The 26,157-nt window shown below is 37.0% G+C and overlaps 1 protein-coding gene across 4 annotated transcripts in view; it reads left to right on the forward strand.

The window, feature by feature from the left end:
• TLL1 (tolloid like 1) overlaps positions 1-26,157 on the forward strand; it is a 141,600-nt gene that overhangs the window by 71,996 nt on the left and 43,447 nt on the right. For 3 of the 4 annotated variants that reach the window (XM_074905722.1, XM_074905721.1, XM_074905723.1), the window contains 4 exons: positions 9,232-9,410; positions 11,041-11,146; positions 14,002-14,126; positions 21,191-21,306. In XM_074905722.1, coding sequence (XP_074761823.1) covers positions 9,232-9,410; positions 11,041-11,146; positions 14,002-14,126; positions 21,191-21,306 — 526 coding nt within the window. Of the gene's footprint in view, positions 1-9,231; positions 9,411-11,040; positions 11,160-14,001; positions 14,127-21,190; positions 21,307-26,157 lie in introns of those variants that run through there. The other variant, XM_074905724.1, reaches the window with a different exon arrangement.

A 26,157-nucleotide genomic window follows, 5' to 3' on the forward strand; every position in this document is an offset into this window, starting at 1 on the left:
ACTTTAAACAGAAGATTATGAAAGATGTAAGTGGTCTCAGGTGCTTTAGATAGAGAAGTATGGGGATATCTACAGAGATCTTTGTTTTGTAAAAAGTAAGTTCTACAACTTCAAAGTGCCCAAAGCCAAATGACAGAAAATCTCTCCAGCCACAGCACTGTTCCTTAGACTGGTTGGTGCTTCATGAGATCAAGTCACTTTAGGTTGAAGACTGGATTATAAGCAATTCACACCAGAAGTTTGGAATATATTCAATATCTACCTTCAAAGTCACCATTATCCTTTACAGTTAATGTTTTATTGGTGGGCACTTTACAAATTACAAATAATTTACAAAGGCTGTTGCAGATTTAAAATAAAAGCAAGGAAGAGTGTCTCCATGTCCACAAGTGATGAAAAAAACCCCAGGATAACCAGAAGGGACAGCTGAATTACTTTTTTTGGGGTCCTGAATCCATAAGCCATCTCAGGAAGAGCCAGATAAATAAGAGCGTATCTTCTCTGGGTGGATAGGAACCACTGTGCACTAATCACCATCATACAGTGTTGATGCAGGATTTTCCGTGGAAAGATCCCAGACAAAAGTGACACCAAACCATCTGCAAACACTTTCTGCTACATGGCCTGTCTCACTGAAATTAATATCAGTTCTTTCCCATAGCACCCTGCTGTGTTGGTTTGTTAGCACATTGTGTCATTATTGTTTGCAGTACCATGGCAGCTCACATCCACAGACAGTATTTAGCACTGTTCAAATTAAAAACTAAATGATAAACCCTGCCCTAAACATAATGCCTTTAATGAAACAGAAAGTGGATACAGTCCATTGTATGTGGAAATTCAGGTGGCAATATCTACAAATGTCTCAGATGACACATTAGCACACTAGCAAGTGAAGTGTTATTGAGCCTTTGTAAACATTAAGGATATTTTGAAGGAATGTAATGCATTACTTCTTGCAGCAGTTCATGGGAAGCTCATCCCAGGAGGGCAGTGATGAAAAAACGTATTTGAAATATAGCAGGTGGTTATCAGAGATACATGACCTTCCTAAAGTTGAGAGTTTATATATCAGCAATGAATGAGAGATAAGTTTTGATTATCATAGACCCATAGGACTGCAAGGGATCTCGGAAAGCTGTCTAATGTATTCTTAAGATGGAAACAGCTATACCTAAGTCTTTGCTGAGACATGCCTGTCTAACTTGTTTCCTACTACAAAAATGAATACTTCACAGCCTGCGAGGAAATGTACTTCTTCAGTATCCTTAATATAAGAAGTGTAGGAAGTCAGGGGCAGTATTTTTGATCATAGCTAAACCAGATAATTCTTGCTGCAATTAAAGTACTTTAACTTTTTCCTGCTCACCATGGCCATAGAAAATAAATTATCCCTCTTTCATTTTTGAAGGAAACTATTATATACTTTAAGGCTGTTATGTCCACTCTTAGTTCTATTTTCTTTTAGCCTAGAAAATGCCTAATTAATGTAATCTGTTCTGGTAAATCATGTTTTCTAGGCCTTTGATCACACTGTTATTCTCTGATATTTTTTCAATTAGTCTACATCTTTCTTGAAATTGAGGACCCAGAACTAGAGCATATTTGTCCAGATGAATCATTACTTCTGCTGAGCCAGTGCTAGAGCTAATTCATATATCTTGCAATCTCTCCTTCCACTTAGGTACCTAAGCATGATGCCTCCCTCTCTCAACAGCTGCCATGTTCAACTTGTGATCGGTTGGGATGTGACTCTGAATAAGAGCCAGAGCTCTTTCCACAGCACTGATAGCCCATCACTGGTTCCAGTGTGTGCCATGTTTTGCACATCTCAGAACACCAAATAATTCTGTATTTCCCTTTTCAGAACTCTTTAATCTGTTAAAGTCATTATCAATTCTAGGCTTGTCTTCATGGTATTTAGCAGTCTTTCCTCAGACTGCAAGTTTAAAGAACATCTTCTCTATCTTCACATAATCTAACCAGCTTCATACCTGCCTTTATATCAAGGTTCTCTAGTTTGCTTATGGGTGGCTTGTGTGGAAAAATGTCAAAAGCTTTACAGCTGGATCCCTCCTTCCCATCAGAATTATTTGTCATCACGTCTTGTTTATTCTACCTGATTTTGAGAACAGTTAATTATTGAAATATTGTTTCTTAGCACAGCTGAAGCATTTAGAAGTTTGAAATTTTTTAATTACTGTTAGTCATTTGTATCCATTAGCTGCAGATGTGAGAATAAGAATATAGTATTAAGATACCAGTGTTTATGATTCTTTCACCAAAGCAGTGTACGTTGGCATTAATATCTATTAAAGCAAATATTTATGCAGCAGTTGATTAGGGCAAGTAAAAGTCTAATCTGTAAACAGGTTCAAAATACTCTTTGTTCACTACTGGTTCTTTATCCTTATGTTTCTTGCTATCAGATGGGAAGTGCATGAAGACACAGTCAGTATAATTTGTATGCAAAGCCAAAAAAAGGGTCAGCAAAATGGGATGGCCTCTAGTTACATGCTCTTAATAAATATTACTGAGTAAAATATTAAGCTTCTTATATAGTGAGACAAAAAAAGAACAATTAGTCATATTGTTCTGGCATCTCAGCATGCCTTTGATCTGACTTTGTGGCAATTTTTGTTCTCCACTAGAAGACTTAAGTACTTTTTATGACAAACTTTAGATAACTTATTACAATCACTACTTGTATCCTCTTGCATGGGTATTTGACAAAGGTGTCTGAGATACAGGAAAATCAAATCTCTTTCCTGTGCTACCTCAAACATTGTAGACTGAACAGCTTCTGAATGTTTTAATGTTTTTTTGAACTTGCTAGTATTATTACAGGTAAGTTCTTAAAGTTGGTGAAACAGGTATATTAATTGCCCAAGGTACAATTTTGCAGCATTCTTTAACTTTAAGAAGGATTAACCGTTATAAAGGGTGCTCAGTCACTTTTATGGAATGAGAAGAAATTCAGAGTTGTGCTAAATAATCCGTGGCATTAGGGCTGACTCATGCTCTGAGGTGGTAATTAACTCTGGCAGCTGGCACTCTTCCTGCCCATAGCAGTTGACACAGTTTCTCTGCTGGTTGTGGTCTGACCTACAGGATGCATGTGATCAAGGTGCAGGTGACCAGTTTCCATAGTCTAAAACACTGTCAGTAACATAAAGTGAATGAGGGGTGATTTATGTTAGTACACTGCAATAGGCATGCGTTAACTGAGGAATGGACTCAATTCTCTGTTATTTATAATATTGGGGTAGTCATATCCATTGAGCAGATGAAAAAGCTGTAGCCACTTCTGCCATCACAAGAGGTTCTCTTACTGTAGTGAATCAGAACATTTAATAACAATGACCATATTGGTCCCTGACAATAAGCAAATTCATCAAACCAGACCATAGCCAATTCTCCTTTCTACAGAATGAGTTATATTCATGAGTGAAAGAGGTGTTTTTTCACCAAGAAAAAACCCTCTGCTTCTTGCGGTGAGATTTTGTTCAATAATTTAATGAACTTCTTTCTCTTGCTTTTTGTAACATGTAGGTGATGATATGCAGTCCTAGTATGTTTATGAAGTTCTGCAGTTTTTCATCCACAACATCATACAGTCAGTGCCATGGCAAGCTGATGTGGTCTATGAGGATTTTTATATTATCACATTCTGAAGAGTGCAGCTTTTTAAAAAAGTGGAACATTGACCCTGATTCTCTTTTCCTTTGTATAAATTTAAGAGCTGTGAAATAGTATTACCTAAAAGAATGAGTGTATTGTTCCAGTTATTTCACTTTCTCTGTCATTTGTTTCTCTTTGCTTGCCACCATTGATCAGCTAGACTGATTAAATGGAATTACGGATTCATAAATAGTTACTGTCTCCAACTGCTGTCTGGTGCAATAAAGATTAAAGAGATGAGGAGCTTTAAAAGCTGCCAGTTGACTCAATTTAAGGGGCATAACAAGTGCTCATACAGCACAGAGAGGTCTTGGTCTTTTGCCAAACACACCTGGTGTCAAATCCATGATATTGCAAATTAATTTATTTCATAGATTTCTTTATTTTAGTTTTCCTTACCCTTTGACTCAGTGCAATTGTTGAAGTGATCAGATTCTTGTAGATTAATTGGATGAATCTGGTGTGCTTGAAATGACACTCAACCCAGAAAATCCTAATGACCTCTATGAGTGTGCACTGCTGCTCTTACTTTAAGACGATGTTAATTTTAATTTTCTATGGCATGTAAAGAATTACTCAACAAATTTGTTTATAATTTCTGGGAAGTAGTTGAAATCTGTTAAGTACCAGTATAAGGGAATTACCATACTCGTCTGTCTGATTGTTTTTAGGAGCAGGCCAGCATTAGAAAAAATAATTCCCAATGTGTTGGGTTTTAGGTGTTCAGTTTTAGACAACCTAGAGGAATACTTTGTAAAAGATTGCAGGTTTTTGTTTTTGTTTTTTTTTTGTTCTGTGTCAGATGAGCTACCTGAAGTCACTATGCACATTCGATAATGCACAATTTATATCTTACTTTTTATGACTGTAATAGTAAAATGTCAAATTATTTTTGCAAATACCTAAAAATCTGTCTGATTTATGAAGCACCACTAAAAGGTTTCATATGTGATCTCTGTTTTTGAGAAACAATCAACTTTTTGCTATTGTTAATTGTATTTGGTAAATTGGTTAGTTAGGTATTTGTTTACCATATTTTCTTAGAAAAACAAATTATCTTAATAGCTTAAAGTGTTATACTAGCCATTCTGTTGTTCTGCTATTTGTTGCCTGACCTTTTCCAAGATACAGTGCACAACCTTAAAAGGTTAAACCCTTCTTTGGTCCAAATGAAATAAAAAGAACAGGAAAAGGTAGACTGTAATTAAATTCTTGCTTTATTATTTTGCCCTTGTTGTGAATAGTGTCAATAAAAGCAGAGCTGGAGACATCATAGAGGGTACTATTTGGAATAATTATTTACTACTTTTTCCTTTTTCTATTTTTGTCTACAAAGTACCACCGTGCAAAAATTATATTGAAAAGTATTATGTTATTCTGCATTGCAATCTTTCTCATAGTGCTTCCACACAGTGGTAAACACGAATACTCAGCAGAAGAGTTTAAACTGTTTTAAACTGAAGGATTTGTTCTGTCTTATCATAATAATGTGTGGTTATCTTAATTTTATTCTCATCAGTCTCTTGCACTGCTGTCATGTGTCTGTCATGTTGTATTCAGATCATAGAAGTTTTGAATTACAAATTAAATTCCAGGATTTAAACAAGTGTGTTGAGTCTCCAAGGTGTATTTTGCAGGATTGTAGATGAATGGAAAACTAGATTTGTTAAATTTGGTTATGTGGCTGGGCTTGGAATGTTGTGGTTAATGGCTTGGACTTTCAGCAGTACAGCATTGCAGAGGCCTATCTTGGGACCTGTCTTTTCTGTCGTATTTACCAATGACTCATGAAGAGGTGATGGCCCATGCTCTCATCAAGTTTGTAGATGACACCAAGTTGGGAGGGACCAAATAGGCTCAATGGTAGAGCTGCCGCTCAGGCAGCCAAAGGAACTGCCAACAGGAACCTTATGAAGTCCAACAAGGGCAAATACAAAGCCCTGCAGCTGCAAAGGGACAAGACCAGGCACTGCTGGGTTGGGGAGCAGCTCTAGAGAAGGCCATGGGGCAGTGAGCTGGGCAGAAGCTGGCCATGGGCCCTGACAACAAAGGCAGCCAACAATGTCCAGGGCTGTGTGGCTCAAGGGTGGGGGCCGTTCCCCTCTACTCGCCACTTGTTAGATTACAAATAGACCCTACATCCAGTTGTGGCCTCCCAGTACAAGAAAGTTAATTACCTGGAAGGACTTAAGTACAGGGCTGTCAAGATGCTCGGGAGCTGGAGCACTTGCCTTATGAAGAGAGATGCTGAGGATCAAGGGTTTGCTCAATTGGAGAATAGGTGACTTCAGGGGCACCCAGCAAGCAGCTCCCAGATCTACGGGAGGACAACAAGAAGAGGGAGCCAAGCTCTTCATGGTGGTGCTTGTTGGGAGAATGCAAGGCAAAAGGAATATGCTGAAGAAAGAGAATCAGACTAGATAAAAGGAGTACATTTTTCATACTGTGGACAGCCAGATGTTGGAGCAGGTTGGTCAGAGGGACTGTGCCGACTATCCTTGCAGGTTTTCAAGACCTGACTGGATAAAGATCTGAGCAACCCTGGTCTGACTTCATATCTGACCTACTTTGAGCAGAAAGTTGAGCTGGAGACCTCCAGAGGTCCCTTCCAATCCACATTATGCAAGAATCAGTGGAATTTTATCCGTATTTAAATAGTAGCCTGTAATGTGAATTTTCACATATTGCAGGCATATTATGCTTTTTGATTTTTAAAGCAACCGTTGGACATTGTCAGTGCATTTTATCTCATTGCACAAGTTAAGGTTGGTATAGCATATTTACCATAATGATATACATGATATTAACATAGGTAGGAAGTCCTAACTCCTTAAATTCACCTAATATGGAAATAGTGGCATGCTTTCACAGAACGTGGATTATTTAATCTGACTGATTCTTGTGTTTTGTACTATGGTTTTCTGTAGATTCCCAAGGCAAATACCACATCTTAGTCCTTACTTCAAAGTGTTCAGAGATAAGGAACATTTTCTAAAAGATTTGAAGTCTGGGATTTAAGAACTGTGTCTGACAAGTTTATTCAGCGTACATAACACAACAGCCTATGACTGTGAATTGGGAATTCTATATTGAGGATAGAGGGCCTTTAATGGCTTCCTAATTAAATGAACTTTTCTGAGAGTGAAGAGTTGTTGCAAATTCTACTACCTTTGGCTCAGAGTACAAAGGGTGTACTCTAGCATTCCCTCTTTGATTAGATGGGACAGTAAATAACACTGTGTAGGAGGTTTAAAAAAACCCAATAAAACAGCAAAACCCACCCAAATCTTCCAAAGAATCCAAACGCTTTTTCTCCCCAAGGTGAGCACGAGTGAATAAGAGAGCGTATGAATCATGGTAATTTTCTTATTGCACAATAGAAACATATTCAGATAGTTGAGTGACTAGTGAAAGATAAAACCCCGTGTAAAAATTATATTGAAAATATCTGTAGGGTTTTAATTATGTTTACATATTCACCTGTAGCCGTAATATTTAATCTGCAAACATGCAGTCTGAAAAATATGTTAAGAGAAGCGATGTCAGTGTGTCAGGTACAAAGGTGAAATCCACTGTGGAATCATGAGATAAAATGGTACAACTGTTCTAAATTTTTATTTTAATTCTATTTCTTCTTTCTGTTGCTCCTTTTTATCCTTTTTATTTTAGGCACACATTTTAAGGTAGTTTTTCCATTACTATTATTTACATCAGTTCTTATAATAATATTTCTATATCATAAATAATGTAAATAGCAATATTGTGTTAATACAGTTTATATAGAGTGAGGGAAATACACAGAGCAAATCACAAGTGTTCTTTTTTTTCTTTTACTGTGGTGTGGAACAGTAGCACATAAACCTGCAACATTGACAATGGCACAGAATTGCCATTGTTTTTATTTACCTGACTTGAAGAGAGCTGTCAAGGGAAGACACCGTAAGAAATTAATTAAACATGGTATTGCACAACTCCAGCTGAAGCACTGAGCCTCATTCAGTGCTTTGGCCTAAAAAGGTGATTCATACCTATCCTTGGAACTACCTAAAGCAGGAAGAAAAGAATTAACTTGTTCTGAGGGTAGGAATACTTGAGAAGCAGTTGAGATAGCAAGGAATGATTGTAATGTGAACAATAATTTTCCCCAACAGTATTTTCAAGATAGTTTCAATCCTCGTAGGCTGTGATAGTAATATTTTAATCTGTAAAGTAACTTGTGGGACCTTCATAATTATAAGATATTACTATAATTTTTGGTATATTTATCCTTGATTTTAACCATTAGTGCAAAACCAGTATGTGCTTACTAAGAGCAGGTATTGTGAGCTAAAATGCCATGTCTGTACTTCTCTAATGTTCATATTTTTAAATTATAGTTGTATTAGATACTAACACAAAAATCCATGAAGAAGACCAACTGACTGACCAGCCAACTAACCAAAGTGAAAAGTCTCTTTGCCACCACGAAACCCAAAGTCAAGAAACAAATACTGTCTGTGTAGAATTTAATCTGCCATCAGTATTGCTCCTATAGCTGCTCTTCCTTATTGCCCACAGAGGCATATGAAAGATAGGATCATTCTCCACACTAGCATTGTCCTCCTCAGGGACCAAATGTATTCTGCTATGTAAATGTTGCATCAGAAAATATGTTTTTTAAAAAAAAGGGAGAGGAGGGAGAGGGTGGAGGTAGAGGTGATCTCCTCAGTACAATTCTGTTCCACCTGACAGACTGCAGAATTTACAGAGCAGAGATGGGAAATCAGGCTTTTATTAGGGACTGACTTGAAATATTTAAGATGTTCAGAGGTAACAGAAAATCAGCTTATGGAACCTGAAATTGTCTTCCATGTTGGTAGGATTTGCTTTACTCTCTTCTCTATTTTTGTTAGCATAGACAGCAGACTTTTTTTTCCTCATGCAAAAGCAGACATCTCAGAAAAATGCTGACAGTATGAATGCTGAAAAGGGCATCTCTGTTCCGTAAGTTTACATTGGAATCATGGAAGTGCAGTGGAACAGGAATGAAATACGAGAGAAGTTGCAAAGTGGGGTTTTTTGGGGGTTGTTTATGTTGGGTTTCTTCTTGTGAAAATATGACTTTCTGGGACTAAGGTTCCTATTACAAGAAAACAGGAATGTGAGAAAAAAATGATTTGCACATCCCCAGAGGGTTCACCCTCCTAATACACTGTTGTTGCAAATGACATTGTATATCACCCATAGCCAGAGAAACAAAAAAATGAGGATATGCATGGGTGAGATGATGCTTCTAGTCAACTTTATTTTTATTGATTATTTGGGTAAAGAGAAATTCTTGTGTCATTTTGAGATACAAGGCCACATGTGACGATTCTGTTGAACATAGCTAGTGTCCTTTAAGACCTTGAATAAAAAAAAAGAAAGAATGTGTCCTTTATTAGGTATTCTGAATAATAAATTGTTCTTGCACTGCATCGAGATTGTGAGACTGCAGAAATTGCATAGTGCATTGTTCTGTTGTAGAGATATTAATAAAAATGTTCATCTGTGCTTGTGTTTTAATTACAGGTGCTGTTCTTATGTGGGTCGAAGGGGAAATGGTCCTCAGGCTATATCTATTGGCAAGAACTGTGATAAATTTGGTATAGTTGTCCATGAGTTGGGTCATGTGATAGGTTTTTGGCACGAACATACACGACCAGACCGTGATGACCATGTCACCATCATTAGAGAAAACATCCAGCCTGGTGAGATATTCTGAAATATGAAAAAAAAGAAAAAAGGGGAAAAAAGCCTGTTTATTTTTGGTTTTGCCTTCATCTGCTCAACTCTCTTAAAACTGAACACTGAATAGCAGAAATTAACTTTGAAGGAAACCATTGTTTGTAAAGTCCTTTAAAAGTCATGTTTCTGTGCATGAGACAGGTTTTTTCTGTCATAGTCTTTACTGAATGATAAGTAGGAACATGCCAATAGTTTTTTATCTGCCCAGGAGGTTTAGACCTGGAAGGTAAGCTGAGGACTTTGAATCTGACAAAGGTGGTCACTATTCCCATGGTTTCCACATTACTCATTCCCTACAGAGTTTGCAATTTTAGCCAGTGGCCTTGGTGTTGTTGAGACAAAGCATCTGAGGAAGCTGAGAACTTTAAACTGTGACTGTCATCTCTTTGTCAGTCTAGCTGTTGTGCCCACACGTGTTGTGTGGACAAGATGGGAGGGACTAGGCATGTTTCATTTGCAACGTTCATAAATTTGCATGATCTTTGTGCAACACTGATTTTGACTTACAGGAATTCTCTGCTCAGGAAGGGGTGAAATCAGAAATTGTTCCAAGATAGCTTAGAACATTTGTCTGTTCCTGTAGGAAATGTTTTAAAACAAAATAGATTTGAGATTCAATAAAACTTTGCCACTTCAGCTAGGACTTGGAAGATGACTGGCAGCTGATATACACTCCCACAAGTCTCTGAAGTCCTGAAAGGGCACATGCATCCAAGCCTTCCTGCTGTTCTCTCTGTCGTTGACCTGTGTAGATGCCATAAGTGCTTTATGCTTTTTCTGTGATGGCGAAAGTCAGCTGGAGTGCCCTCCTCAGCTTCCTGCTCTCTCCTTTCAGTTGTCATTCTAGTTTCTGGCTGAAACCATTTCTTGTGGTGTGGCATGAGCTTGAGGATCACTAAATGGGATCAAGAAGTCATGACCCCCAAGGCATTTGTGTTTTGTTATATTATGCAAATTATATTGGTTAATGATGTTAATGCCACTGCAGTTTTTTGCAAGACAGCAACGGGAATATGAATTGGAGTAAGGGTGCTTTGCATCTCTTAATACACTGATTAGGACAAAGAATTTCTGGTCTGGAATCATGAACTAAGTATAATTCTTTTGTTCCTCTTCTGCTTTTGTTAAGTTGCAACAGCTGGTTCTTGAAAATGTGACTTTGTAGTATTTGTATTACATGAGGGCTCAGGGAGTAGCCTTTACTGAAGTGAAGTCTCTTTAGTATCCAGTGTAATAAGTCTACAATGAGAAGGGTTCTTGCAGGGTCTTTGCTGTCAAAATGACTTCTTTCTGGAATTAAGAACCAATCCGGCAAATTTTATGGGTTCCATGGGAAGCGCAACATGTGTGGGGCCTTTATGTAGGTTGAGTGAATGAGAATGGTCTTCTAAATGCCAAATACAGGAATTTGATGTGCGTTTCAGAAGACCTGTCTGCTCTCTTGGTTAATAAAATCACACAGTTCCAAATGGCTAAGATTTATGAATGTCAGTGGGTGATTAGGTTAGGATCTTTGTTGTTTTTCTTTTCCTGTTTGGTTTTTATCTTCACAAAAAAGATATTAAAGAAACTCTAATTATCAATCATTCATAGGTCAGGAATACAACTTCTTGAAGATGGAGCCTGGAGAGGTGAATTCCCTTGGGGAACCATATGATTTTGACAGCATTATGCACTATGCCAGGAACACCTTCTCAAGGTTGGAGTCTCAGGTTATACCTTTTGACTTTTAATTCTATTTCTCTCTGTGAATGCTAAGAACTTCTTTTTTAACTATCCTAAAATCACTTAAAATGTCCCTTGTGAAATAGTATTCTTACAGCAGTCAGAGCACAGCTTGTTTATTTTAAGTCAGAATAATTTAATTATATTTTTAAACCTGTTTTGTTTCTGTTCAGTTTCAAAGCAGCCTTTTGATCTTGCTTCAGTTCTTTAGATTTTAAAACAAGATAATCTGGAAGCATCATTTCATGTAATACTCACTTTCTTTCTGTCTCCACAAAAATTTGAACTTAGAAAAGCCAAATGAGTGAAATGGTTAGGAATTTTATGGGTAACATGATCTGTTTTCTTAAAGAAAAATCTCCTTTGATGCATAATGTCTGAGTAACTATGGATTATGCAGGTAGAATACGTTATGGTATTAGTACATCTACCACGCAAGCCACAGCCTTTGCTAAGGACTGTAGTCAACCATTTATAACAGAGGTTGCAGCCTCTATTGTTTATACAGATCGTTACAGTCATCAAAACCATATAGTAATGAGTTCTGCTGGTTTTGCTCTGGCCTGTTGCAGGCTGATCCATTCCCACCTCCATAGTAGCTCACTTGGGTCTCATTCTGAAACTCTCCATGGTTGTGGGGAGCTGTACAGTCAGATGTTCCCATAGGCTAGTCCTACTCTGGTGAATAAGTGAAGAAGGAGCCTTTCATCTGGTCTCCTGTTATCTTTCATACCAAGTCACAGTTCAGCTAATTACTCTCTAAAAATATCAAAGTAATGTAAATTAAAAGAAACCTCAAAAAAAACCCAACAACAAATGCTAATTTTGAAAGTTATGTTCTTAGTTTGTTTTTTTTTTAATTCATGCATTTCAAGGCAAAAATACTAGACAGTCTGAGACTGAAATAAACTGCAGACTACCAGAAATCTCACCAGCCTTTGCAAATTTCTTAAGCATGTTCTCCTCAATGTAAATTATATCCTTAAAAAAACCCCAAAGTTATCAAAGAATGTATTCAGCATACATATAATTCCCCCCTGGTAGAGCATGGGAATGAGACACATGAGGTAGATATTAGTCACATTGCTTAATCCAGTTGCAGATACCATTACCTTAAGGAAGAGATTATAAGAACCTATATAAAATAGAGTAATTTAACAAGCTGGAACCCCCCTGAGTCCTAGGGCAATGACAACATCAAGATAATTTGATTTGTGGGCCCTGATCTCACCACTTTTGAAGCTGGTAAAAACTGATAGTGCCATGAGTAGGCATGTCTTGCCCCAAGGTAAAAGAGGTTGTTACTTCATACTGTTTTAAAACAACCAGCAAACACTTGAGGTCATGTATTGATTTGCACTGATTTATCTTGAAAGCATGAGTTGAGCTCAGTGTGGCGTATTGCCAGCTGTTTGTTGTTAGACTTTACTCACCTGGATAAGTAGTAGAAATCACAAAACATCATAAAGTTTTAGTCACACACAATGATGTTGTTCATGCTGTATTAAAACTGTTACATGTTGTTCCCCTATGAAAGTGCTAAGGCATTTAAGAGAGGATTGTTTTCACACTTTTCAAAATATGAATAGTGTCAGCTTTAGGTTGTACTAAAAATGAGTGAAAAATATAATTTATAGATGCAATGAATTTTTTGAAATAATAACGTGCCTTATTTCTAGAAACAGAATAATGCCATAAGTAGTTTATTTCACTGTTTACATTAGGGTAACATTCTGAATTTACTATTTTTTTGCAAAATTTCTAGTGATGCCACGGGAAAACTGACTGGATAAGGAGAGCAGTATGTACCTGCAATACTCAAAATGGTTTATTTACTGTAATTTTAAAACCAATCTGTATTTTTAAACAGTATTCCTAACTACAAAGATCCCTAATGTTCATTCATTTTCAGACCTACATTATGTGAAGATGCCAGCTGTACTTTTCAATAAAAGTCCTGTGTATATATACACAAGAGAGTATAAAAGAATTAAGAAAATACAGAAACATACTCATCTGTTAACTTCCATTTTATGGGGTTTGAAATATTTTCAAATTCTGTAACATGATAATAGAACTTAGTTTTGTACCTTACTCTTTTAAAATTTATTTGAGACTACCGAAATATTTTGGATCATTTTTAGAATTGGGGAAATTTTGAAAAATAATGCACATTTTGAACAAGTGCTTCTCCATTATATTTAGTCATTTAGGGTAAATGTTATTAAAACCAGGTATGGTAAGTTGATATACCTTAGTCTAAAGCAAGCAGAGGCTGGCAAGTAAGCATTTATGTTTCAAAATCATCAGCAGCTAGTTAGATCTGTTATAACACCTGATAGAAGAATGACTGACAAGTGTGCCTGACTTTACCTGCTCTTAGACATACAAATCAGACTTTAAGACTTCCCTTAAAAACTTTGTTAGAAATAGGAACTTTGTTACTAAGAATTTTGTGGTAGGGTCTAATTTATATATTTTTATAATTTTTTTTTTCAGTATAGCAGGAGCTTAACAGCAGTGCCTTTTTTCTCTGTAGTCTTAATAGTAGTAAGAGATTTCCTTCCTGTTGTCTAACAGAAATACAAAAGCTGATGCATTAATTGATGTACTGAAAGATTTAATAACTTTGCGTAAAGTTTGCCAATCTGAACAATTTTTATGACATTTTCTGTATTTAAAGTTCTGCATTTTACCAAACTCTTATTTATGCCAAATGTAAATTCTAGATTTACAAAATAGCATTATACAATCATAAAACTCAGACAGTTTTATCACAGAAACCTGATAGGGGGTTTTGGGGTCTATTTTTATTTTTATTTTTTTTAGGGGCATGTTTCTGGATACCATTCTCCCTTCCCGTGATGATAATGGTATACGACCTGCCATTGGCCAGCGTACTCGTCTAAGTAAAGGAGATATTGCACAGGCAAGAAAGCTGTATAGATGTCCAGGTATTGCACCACAAACAAACAAAACCCACATACTAGCAACTGTTTGACTTGTTGTTCAAGAAGAATGATAAATTTTTTGAGTCAGCTGCTCAGTAGTCTGTTTCCATGTTGGCAACTGACGTAGGCAGTTCAAGAATTGAATCATAAAAAAATCTTATAGATAAGGTCTCTGGAATGCAAAGCACTTAAGGACAGATAAACTGTATGAAGCAACACTTAGTTCCGTGACATGTCAGTCTTTGTTTTCCTTAGCTGTTCAATGACTAGGAAAAAAAAAGTTTAATATAATTTCTGGTTTTCATATTGACTGGAGTCCTTTTTAATTTGAATTCAAGTACAATGCAGAAGGAACAAATTAAATTATTGCAATCAGCTCTTAACACATCATAATTTTTGAAACTTTGACAAATAACAAGCCAGGACAACTAAGTTACAAACTCTTTTATGGATGAATTGGTTAGATCTTATTACAAAATTTCTACAGCTTTAACAGATACATTTGATATTTGAATATCTTCTGCCTAATTCTAGCATCCTATAATTTCAATGGTTATTAATGTTTTATCTCAAAATAGTGTTGGGGTAGAGTTGCTGTCTGTCTCAGAGACATCAGTGGCAAGTCTGGAGTAGTCCAGCGTCAACCCTGTGGTTCTTGTTCTTTAGTGCTAGTTCTTCACTAAGTGCTGGCAGTAAAGAGTGGTAGAAATCTCAAAGCAAAAAGTTTTACTTTTCTTACTCTATTTATGGCTGATACCGGTTTTAACCTTTGGTGTCAACCAAAGCAGTTCAGAAGCACCATCTCAGCCAGAATTTGCCAGCAAGGTCCTTGTGGAAGGACAGACATAGCAGCTCTGTGCCACATAGGTTTTATTCTTCATGGGAATTAAGTATCAGTAACTGTTTTAAGTCAGATAAAGGGCTATTTTTTACCACCTGATCAATATTGGACTAAAATGAGGGATCAGGACTGAATTGATGGAGCTGCTTCAAATTTGTATCAGCAGCAGTGGGACCTACTGAAGATCTGGGGCATCTTATGTGCATTTGATGTACACTGTACAGCTGAAACATACTTTTCCTTTGTGCTGTAAGTACAGTGAATCATAATCTTTTTTATACCAAGAACATGCACAGCGCTTCTGGGCCTACCAGAGGAGAAACTACTTTAACAAATTTTCTTTAACAACTGTTCCTTTTGGAATAATTTTTCCTCTTTCCTTTTGGTAGAGAAAGTACTTGAATAATGACATTCTTCTTGGCAGCTTTATTTCTAAGAGTATACAGAGAGCAACAATTTCATAAACACAGAGAATACATATATATTTTTGATTAAAAAATTTGGAGACAAAAATAGCCTATAAAATTAAAACTACTGTGAAAATATCACATTGGGTTAAGAAGGCAAAAAAGTATATAAATTATGGCCAAGGCTGTTTAGTTTGTGTATAATACTCTAACATGTACTTTCAGTCAACTGAAACAGATACAATGTGCTTTTTGAGTTAATGTTCAGATAGTTGTTCAGAGAAAATGTCCTTTTCATTTAATTCATGAAAAAGTATGAGTTATCATTTCTTTCAATGTCTTGAAAGTCTTGCTGAAAGTTAGTTTCAGAGTATTTTAAAGCCACTGCTGTTCAGCAGTAGTGTGCACTTTAAAAGTAAGCTATTTTTTTCAGCACTGGTGAACGTGGGTCAGAGGGATAATAAAAATGAACAGTTGGTTACAGGATCATGCTCCTTTTCTGGCACTTCAGTCAGCAAACCTTGTGTTGAAAGACATTGGTTTTCTAGCCTTACTTAGATGAGCCAGTCCATAGAAGTAAGTGAGTTTTAAGCAAGTGAAAAAGTCAGGTTTTCCTACAAATGATAAATATCATACTATTTAACATGCTATTTTTTCCAGTTAATATTTTTAATAGGAGCCATATAACTGAATAGCAAAACATGAACATAAATATCCAATAAAGAATTAAACTCTCTGAAAGTTGCACAGTACTTGTGATCTCATTAATTTTCCAGCAAATAGTGAGACTGAAAATTCAGACATTAAGCTTTTGGTTTTATGAAGAGAATCATGTGATCATTGTAGTATATAGCAATAAAATCCCGCTACACTGTTGCCTTTGGAGGTGTGTTGTATTTCCTATTTCAGACAAAAGAGGTTAATCATGATGTCTACTTATGATAAAACAGCAGTTTTCAAACACTAATATCTGCATTGTTTCATGTGTTCATTTGTGTTGCCTTAAATATAATACAATGAAAATACAGAAAACAGTACCTTAAATAAATTCGTATTTTCAAGAGGTGCACACTCCTCTGATAAAGGATTTTGTGGTATTGTGCATATTTCATCTGGAGTTCTAGTTATTCCTGCAAGCAGTTTCTGGTCTAAGAAGCTGCTGCATTTTCTGGGACCCATAAACATGAAGTTGAGCTCATGACTGATGGAGAATACAGGTGATCCTCACAGCAGTGAGGCAGCTGAGCCTTCTGGGTTGTTTTAGCTAGTCAAGGTATTCAGGGGCATTATTGAGGAAAGGGCTTAGTGACAGAGAAAGTTTTGAGTTTGGTGAAGCCAAGGCGTGAGATTTGTTAACCTGTCTTTCATCAGCTGAGGACTCAACAACTTATCAACAACAATTTTAGTTTGTTTTTAATTTTCCTTAGGATTTTTGTCAAATGAAAACATAATTGCTGATAAAGATCTGTTACATTTTAATACTGAGTTACATTGTTACACAATCGAATAATGAGAAAGCAAGCAACTAATTTGAGGGTCCTTATTCTGCCAATCTTATTTTGAACTTGGAGTTTCTTGGCATTTGAGAACAGATCTTGAACTTCAAGGCTGGATGTATTACAGTGGTTTTCAGACTGTCTAATGGAGTAATAGAATATGTTTTCTTCTGGTGGAGCTACTAAAATTTCAACACAGGTCTACCTTTATACTTTCACATAGAAATTGTAGTTGATTTAAAATTCATATGTAGTTTTATAGGAGCAAGAGAATAAGAAAGGGAAATGGTGGAGAAGGATATTCTTAGGCAGAAAGAGAGGACAAGAAATAAGTGGGTAGAGTGGGACTGAATGACAGATGGGAAAGGAGGCTCAGACTGGCAGGAGAAGGCAATCCAGAGGAAGAGAAGGTGAATGGAAGAAGTTCAGCAAATCTACAAATTGCCAGGGTCTGTGACAATACGTGTGGAAGAGAGCAGATGAAGGATGCCTACCCTGGATCTTCTTTTGTGCTGTTCTCACTGTTTCTCAGATTTAACTTGCTCCCATCTCTATTAGATTAGAAAACAGTGTTCACCTTGAAAAGTCAGCCTCTGTTCACTGCGTAAGGAGGATTAAGGTTTTTAGATTAAGACTGTTTCCCTATAACTATAAAGGGAAGTCAAGTCAACAGTAAGACACTGCGTTGTAGTAAACCGATTTAATTTTTTTGATTAACAACTACATTATCAGCACCAATTATTTTTAGGGCTCTGTGTCAGCTCTATATGCTATATATGTAGAATTACACAGACTTGGTTCTAAGTGAAAAGTATTAAAAATCTCGGTTCTCTTTGGAAAAGGGTATGCTTAAATTAGCCACATATGACGGTATGTATTTGCTAGTGCTATGGACAAAGGAAGGAGGGTTGGTTCCCAAAGTGTCCTGGAGGATCTGGGCTTCATCATTTGCAGTTTTCACTGTAATCCTTAATGGAACTTGACCATGTGCATAGGCCAGCCCAGAGAGGTGTTATACACAGGCTAATTAAACACTGCTGCTGAGTTCACTAGTAGAAATTGTTTAGTATAAGCATATAATCTACCTGCTGTCTGCATCCATTGCTAATCTTTACAAGGAGAAGTAAAAATAGTTTCCTTTTCCTTACCACAGAAAGGCTTATCAGAAGTCTAACCTTCTCAAGCTATAAAGTGGACAGATCTTTTTTTGGCTTGGAGTGTGTGTGTGTGAGGAGAGCTAAAGTGGCAGTTCTGAAAGTGGTCTAGCCCAGTAAAATTGATAGAAGGCATGACATTTGAGAGGGAGGGCAAAGAGGGAGCATCAGAGAAAACACTGGCAATGTTAATGATTAACAATGGAATAAAATTGTACAAATGCTTTATAAAACAGAGGTGTATAAGACTGAAGTTTTAATTAAATTTTTCTGGCCATAAATATATTAAGATTAGTTCTTAGGAAGTTCAAATAAGTGGCCCTTACCGCTCATTTTCCTTCTACATTTCTTTCCCAAAGTGGCCTCCATTAGTAATGGACTGTCACATGAAAAAAATATTTATAATATACCATTTTATAAGCCTAATCATGAATACTGTAGTTGCCACAGTCCAGTTACAGAGAAAACCTTTACATTCTCCAGTGACAGAATTTTAAGTTTCAATTACTATTGACCCATTGCAGAGGAATGTGCTTTTAAACAAGAAATGCCCAAATATCACCTTGTCTACAGCAGCTCTGGAAGCCAGCCTGGAACTCAGATCACATAGATAATTAATTCACATATTGATTGGTATAAGCGGTTCTTGTTATAGTTCCCTTGAGTAACCAGGGATTTTAAATTAAAAGGTAAATATGGTGAAAAATTTAAACGTCAAAAATATTTTATAAATTCTAATTGTGTTAATTCTTAGTAGAAGTTATACAATTACAATTTTTCTTATGCTTCCCTTAAATACAGATATATTTATGAAAACTTTTATTTGATAGAGAGCTCCCAGGCATTTAATATAGATATACATTAAATTGCTGTATTAACTAGCTTTATTTTATAATTCCTAGAAAATGTTCCGTGGCAGCTTTTGCAACTTAAATTCACAATTTTAAGACTATATGCAACCTCTATATATGGAGCATGGAGTGTTATTAACATTCTGGAGAAGATATAATTCTGAAGTGTTTTCAAAAATGTAAAGCTATTGTGATTAATTTGTTGATGTGTTTACCTTTATAATGGGGTAATTTAGGGTTTTCAATAGAGTAAGGGGTAGTTACGCCAGGGTCTTCTTCCTCTCCTCTTATTAATTGCAGGGCTGCATTGGAACTGATATCTTGTATGTCCCACATACTCGATAGCATTTTATTTACTTATATACTTCACGTTATGTGGGTGTGTGCATTGCATGACTTTGTAATCAATATTTGTGTGTCAGAGTTAATTGAAAAAAATGCAATGTGAGTGGAAAAGATTGATCAAACAGCATCCCCATCTCTCATTGTGTCATCTGCTCAAGACCTACTTAGTAACTGTAGTGCCGGCGAAATAGTTATACCTAGAGCAAATGGAAGATGTACTAAAGCTTTGAAATGTGGTTGTATGCCTTGTGAGAGTATGTTGCTGCAGCATAGTCTCAATGAAGTCATGTGGGGGGGGGGGAAGAACAAGAGGGCTCTAAAAACAGTGAGCAGAATACTTGGATCCTCATGGATCTCCTGAGTTGTGCATGCATCTGCTGTACAGGGTGGTATCTCCTCTTTGGGCCATGCTTTCCTCTACTCCTGTACAAGACTATTATTTTACTCTTGGCCTTCTCTTAAGTACTTTATATATGCTTTGCAAGCTATGATACAGTTCACTGGTGCTGGGGGAACCCAGTACAGTACTATTGAATTTATTTAAGTTTTTATTCGTTGCTGTGTTAAAAATAAATTGTGGGTAATTATGAATATATCCTATTCAATGAAAAGGCTTTGTACAGAAACAATTATTTAGCACTGAATACCTTTTTTATATGTGTCATTTGCTGTGGCCACTTGCAGTTTTTTAAAAAAATAAACCCACATTTTTTTACATGAGGAGAGGAAAATAATTTTTTCTCTGTTTCATTCCTGAAGGACATGGTGCCAGTGACTTTAGCCATTAAATTTTTTAGGGTCTGCACTAATCATTCTTTTCCTAATCACAATAACCATTTCAGTGTCAGATAGCATATTTATTGCCTTGAATAAAGCTTATGCCTGATATTAGGTGTAGTTGTCAGATTACATCTTAGATGCATTTTAACAAGACAGCATTTACAGCTGTGTTGTCTGTCTTTGTCATAAACAATCTCTTCCTTTGTCCCCTTTTATTTAAAGATTTTTCAGATCATTTATAATTCATTGAGATTTTGATGATACAGTAGTTCACCTGCTGGCAGTGGTAGCACTGTAATTTGAAAGCACTGCAGATCTGATTACACTGTCAGTCATGGGATAATGTTCTCAAATTCACATCTCTCATATCACACCTGCAAAATCAGTGGGTGAAACAACTTGATTAAGGTCAAAAAAGATGACTGACTGAGGTGTGACACCCTACCAGAATCAGTTTTAGTGGCGGAGAATGGCAGGAGCTTCCAATGCTATATTTCAGTGTGAAGAGGAATTATTTACCAGTCTACCAGCAGCTAGTAGCATGATTGACAGGTGAGATATGGATGTTAAAAGCTTCAATAATAAAGAATATAAAAGCCTTTGGTATTTTAGGACTTTACATTTGCTCTGCTTTATTACTCACATCTCTATGAATCACTGTTGCAAGAGATTTTGTTGAATATAGGATTTGGTTTTCTATACCAATATAATTGAGTGAGTTTGGGTCAGATCAGTCTCTCATACAGGCACAGTACTAAATTAAATGAAACCACTGATGAAATTCCAGTGTGGTGCCAATCATCCCATGCCAGCTTTTGTTTGACTTTTGCTTTAGTTCTTAAAGGATATGTCTAAGGGTGTGGCTAACATTTTTTTCTCCAAAGTAAATTTATATGTATAATTTTGCAGTTGATTGACAGCAATGACATTTTTAAGACTGCTGTAATTTTGGTTATGTCAGCAAACAGCACACAAGTGAAATAGTTCATGGAATAAAAACATCCTGTGTAAAATGGAATGAATGTCAGACTGGCTTAAAATCATTGTTTTGAATAAATCATAAAATAACTAGTCTGTTTTCCATTCTGCATCTGCCGTGAGTGAAATGTATTCTGAGTAGATACTGGAAAGAAGCATTTTTTTCTGATAGGCGCATTCAATTTTATATTTTTACTGTCTTTGGTTTCTTTCAGCATGTGGAGAAACACTGCAGGAATCTACCGGCAACTTTTCTTCTCCAGGATTTCCAAATGGTTATCCTTCTTACACACACTGCATATGGAGAATCTCTGTGACCCCAGGGGAGAAGGTATTTGACATTTCGTCAGCTAAACACAGATACTATTTTTAAACTAAAATGTTATGTTTCTTTAGCTATTCAAGTTTAGATTGCATAATAATTGAAAATAATGGTATGCCATAAAAAATGGGACCATGAACTGTGTGCTATTGACTTGACTTTGGTCTGTGACATTAGAACCACATCATCTATTTGGTGGCTGTCCATGTGAAATGAAGACATGATTCCAATCTGCTACCTGTTTGCATCATGAAATCCCTTCAAAGCTGGCTTTCAATTCAGTTGGTGGTTCAGCGTAAAGGTGGAAGAAGTAGTTCAGGCTCCTAAAAATGGTCTTTCCTGCAGCACAGGCTCGGGCAAGCTGACTGAGCTGTGTGGGGCTCATAGCTGGGCTCTCCCTAAGGAAGCTCTTAGTATGTCGGATGACATATTTCTGAAGTGAACCAATAACATTTAGGTGTTCCCTGGTATCAGTTCTAGTGCATATAGTTTTATTTTCTGGGCATTAATTTTAGGGGAAAATTGGGGAAAAATTTTGGCTTGGTGAGCAGTTTGGGGAGAGGAGTGTGCCATCCCAGTGAAAGCAAAACCTGTTCATCTTGTGTACGCTTTCAAAACATGCTAGCTGAATCTTGTTTTAACGTATTCTCAAATATTAGCCTGTCTCAAAAGAAATAAGTATAGAGACAGCAATGGGAAGCTTCACCTAAGACAAAATATGCAAGTAAAAAAAAAAAGAATGGAAGTTTCTTTACAAGAAGCAGTGGCCAACATTAAGCAATCAACTACAGCTTAAAGACTGAAATATAGAACCTAGCAGTAGCTTCAGTACTGGAGAGTCAAAAGAAGAAAACCCGACATTTGTGACCAGATATTTCAGTCAGTTTTGTCAGTGGTCCCCTACTCCTTATTTGACATAGTTTTATCCTGATTGGATTACGTTATTCTGTGTTTCTTTCAGGTCAGGGTCCTGGTAGACACCAAGAATATATGTTCTTGATGTGCTAATAGATCCTGAGGAGCTGTAAGAGCATTTGCCACTGAGGGGGATGAAAGCAAAGTCATTTGGAAAGTGCTTGCCCTCCTCTGGGCAAGAGCCAGAGACAGGAGGAAAAATAAACATGCTCTGTGCTGGGAGGATGTGCGTGGCTCTGCAGGTTGGCAGGGAAAAACAAATGAAAACAGATGAATAAGAGAAGATTTGCACAGAAAACACAAATTAATCTAGATAGGTAATTTTATATGTCCTATATTTGTGTAGCTTCTTAAACACTGCTGTGATAACAACAAAAAATGGCTTAGGCTTCTTTTCCTTAGTTAAAAAAACCCCAAACAAATTGTAGCATTCATCTACAGTTATTATTGGGTTTTGAAAACAATATTAATATATGAGTTAGAAAATGGTCATGCTTAAGTATTCATAGCATACTCCAACCTTGTATAAGCCTATCTGTGGATGTTAGTGCAACGGTAATATATTTGTAATACCATTATGTCTTGAGATAGTAACCACCACTGGACATGTATTATACTGTGCAAAAATTTAGTTGGGGAAAGCCCCTGTCTTGAATTCAGCAGTGTAAGAACACCAGTTCCCTTCCCATCTAACCCCCCCTCCAAATGGAGAAAAAGACTAAATGGAATTTTCTAGTTTAAATCTGATGTGACAAGTCATGTCTGTTAAGGCACTGTTGTGACCTCCAGCTCTCATAGTCTCCATATAATTCAGCAAGAATGAAGTATATGTTATTTGTGCTAATGTCACAAAGTCTTTTTTGTCAGTGGTCTTCCCATAGGATGTTTTCTGTCTTGAGATAAAGCACCCTGTTTGCAGCAAGGACTTGATGTGAATAGCAGATAGCAGAAATTAGGTCTAAATCCTAATTAGTGCATATATTGTGGTACCTTGGACACACATTATGCTTGATCCCAAATTTTCTCAGTAAATGATGATAACATTCACATTATGAAGGTAAGATAAAAATATATTTCAATTTTTGTTCATTTGTTTGCTGCTTTGACTCTGATAGATCTCAGGAATGTTGTGTGGGGGTTAGAGTATGTATAAGTACATTACCTCATGTTTTGAAACGTCAGTGAGCACTTCAGTCACCTAAAAATAAACTGAAAAAGGACCAGTCCAGATTGTCTAGCTCTTGTCTCTTTTTTATTGAGATTTAACATTGTGCTCTGAGCATAGTTTAGAGGACTTCTATGCATGGTGCTTTCTGCAAGTACAGACACTTCTGATCTTTGATGGCAGGAAATTCAATGAAGGACAGGACTGCAGTGTATACACTAGCTGTAGCATTCCTTTTATTGATAGGCATCATAAATTGCCAGCCCAACCTAAAATGTGTGCGTCCCTATTACTAAAACAAGGCAGTTCATTCACTTTTTACTTTCTGTCAAGATTTAAGACTATATGGTAAACATCTATACACAGTATATCTATACAGAGAAAAATCTCTGGAGTATGATGGTGTTAGTAATACTGTATTACTCTGCCTCTGCCAGGGCATATCCCGCTTTCTGGTGTGTAGAAATTTTGTTGGCATAGGGAGTTGCAACTGTGCCAGTGGTTTTTTTGAATCCACCTTTTTGAAGAAGTTACATTACTTTCCAATTTTATTTAATGTTTTACATGAATGATAAAATAGGTCAGATAAATCCTTCATTGATATGGGAAAAAATATCACCTGCAGAAAACTTAGTACTACTGATGTTTGCTATATATTTTGTGCTTTCTTATCCCAGGCAGTAGAAGGTACGATATATTCTCTCTGAAGCTGCAGCAGCACAACTGAATCTGCGGTGTAATCAATAATTTCTTAATTGTGCTGACAAATACCCATTGATTATTTTTCCTGTGAAGACTTTCAGCCATCCTGTTCCCTTGAACAAGCTCTGCCTTGTCTGTAGCTCTGTTTAATACTTTGCAGAACTGCACATCAGAATCTTAAATATGTTTGTACTTGTTTGGTTCCTGACCAGAAATCATGCTGTGACAGATTGGGGGTTCTGCCTATGTACAGCTAATGAATTCTGGTCAATGTTAAGGAATTGCTGTATCATCAAATACCTTGGCACATCAGAGTGAGAAAAGACTGTGAAGGTTATTTCATGTAGTTTGAAAGGTGGGGGCCGTTGAGGAGGCTCATTAAATTTTAATGGTTTCATTTAGACAGCAGCACTTTGAGACATGATCACATCTAAGTAAAACCATCCTTTTCCCAGCTCTATCCTGGCAACTTCACTAGAACAGGTTGCCCAGAGGAGCTGTGGCTGCCCCCTCCATGGACGTGTTCATGGCCAGGTTGGACGGGGCTTTGAGCAACCTGGGCTAGTGGAAGGTGTCCCTGCCCATGGCAGGGGGGTTGGAACTACATGCTCTTTAAGGTCCCTTCTGACCCAAACCATTCTAGGATTCTAAGGTTTGGAAAAAGGCAAATTTCCAAAAAGAAAACAGAGAAAAATGATGTTTCAGGTGTGTCATGGAAAATGAAGACTTTTGGCTAGATTGGTAACAGACCTCCAGGCTCTACACAGCTGAGCCAATGGAAGATGTATGGGACATGGCTTCCATAACTTGCTTCCAACAGAGTTAGCTGGGTTAGCTGAAGCAGCTGTGGAAGGTAGCCTGACCTTAACTCAGCTGTCTGCATCTTGTCTGAGCAGAGAAAAAGGCTCCCCTTTGTGAACCCCTCTGCCAGCACAGCTGGGGTAAGGTGGCCATGGGTAGAAAAGGACAAAGACACTGCTGAGGGCAGTAGGGTTTTCAAGTAGTACGGCTAGATACAAACAGGACTGCTGTGTGAATGACCTCTCTGCCATCCTCAGAGGTAGATTCAAATAGCACTTGGAAACATGTTAAAAGACTGACGTGGAGGAAAGCATATGAATGATCGTACTTTTAGCCAGATCTGCATATTTGTCATGGAGAATAACATGCTAAGTAGGTGGTTTTGGAATTTGATAATATTTGTGCATTTCTTTCTTCAGTACATGTTCTTGAAGGAGTGCCTGAATAGTGAAGGCAAAATGCCCTGTGGGTTAGACATCTGGGAAAGAGTGCATTTAAGCTAGAAGTTTGAGAGGTGTAGCAGTAGGCAAAAGCAAAGAGATTAGTTGTGAGGTTCCCCTTCTGGGAAGGAATAGCATGGGAAGTCTGTGACAGGGAGGTCAAAACAGAAGATGCTGAAATTGGACAAAAGAAGCACGAAAGCATGTGGATGAACACGACAGTAACGTAGTGAATACCAGCTGAGAGGATCAACTAATGCTTTGATGTGTGCCATTGTTAGGTAAACAGTGCAGTAGTCTGGAAACTGAGTAGTATGGTATCGAAGGATTTCTGTCCATTTTCTCAGTAACACTGAAAAGAAAACATTCTTCCTATTTTGCAAAATTAAAAAATAAGAGAAATCATTCTCCACCGAGACCCTGGTTAAAAACTGGCAAGGGAAAAGTGAGAGCCATCTGAAGACAGATGTAGGTCGATAGTTAGATTAAACATAGAGGTTGTTAGGTAGAAACCCAGACTGTAGTGTTTGCTCTGCTGAGGGCGCATCCAAAGTGTGTGCTGTGCTTATCTGAATCATAGAAGTTGTCCTTCTGATGTTGAAATTTGTTCTATTTAACCTGACTAGCCATATTTGAAATGGGAAAGGAGTCTTAAAATCTAGCTCACAGAACTTGCAGAGAGATAGGACATCTAGAATCAAATCTTGGATCTCTCTGAGTTGGAAGTTCAAATCCTTGAAGTCCAACAGTGGACTGTCTGGATGATTTGCTTACTGGCTCTCACAAAACCACCTCAAACCTCCCAAAAGACACAAGCAACACTCCCTCCTCTCCCCC

Source organism: Athene noctua, chromosome 4, assembly GCF_965140245.1.
Source record: "Athene noctua chromosome 4, bAthNoc1.hap1.1, whole genome shotgun sequence".
NCBI lineage: Eukaryota > Metazoa > Chordata > Aves > Strigiformes > Strigidae > Athene > Athene noctua.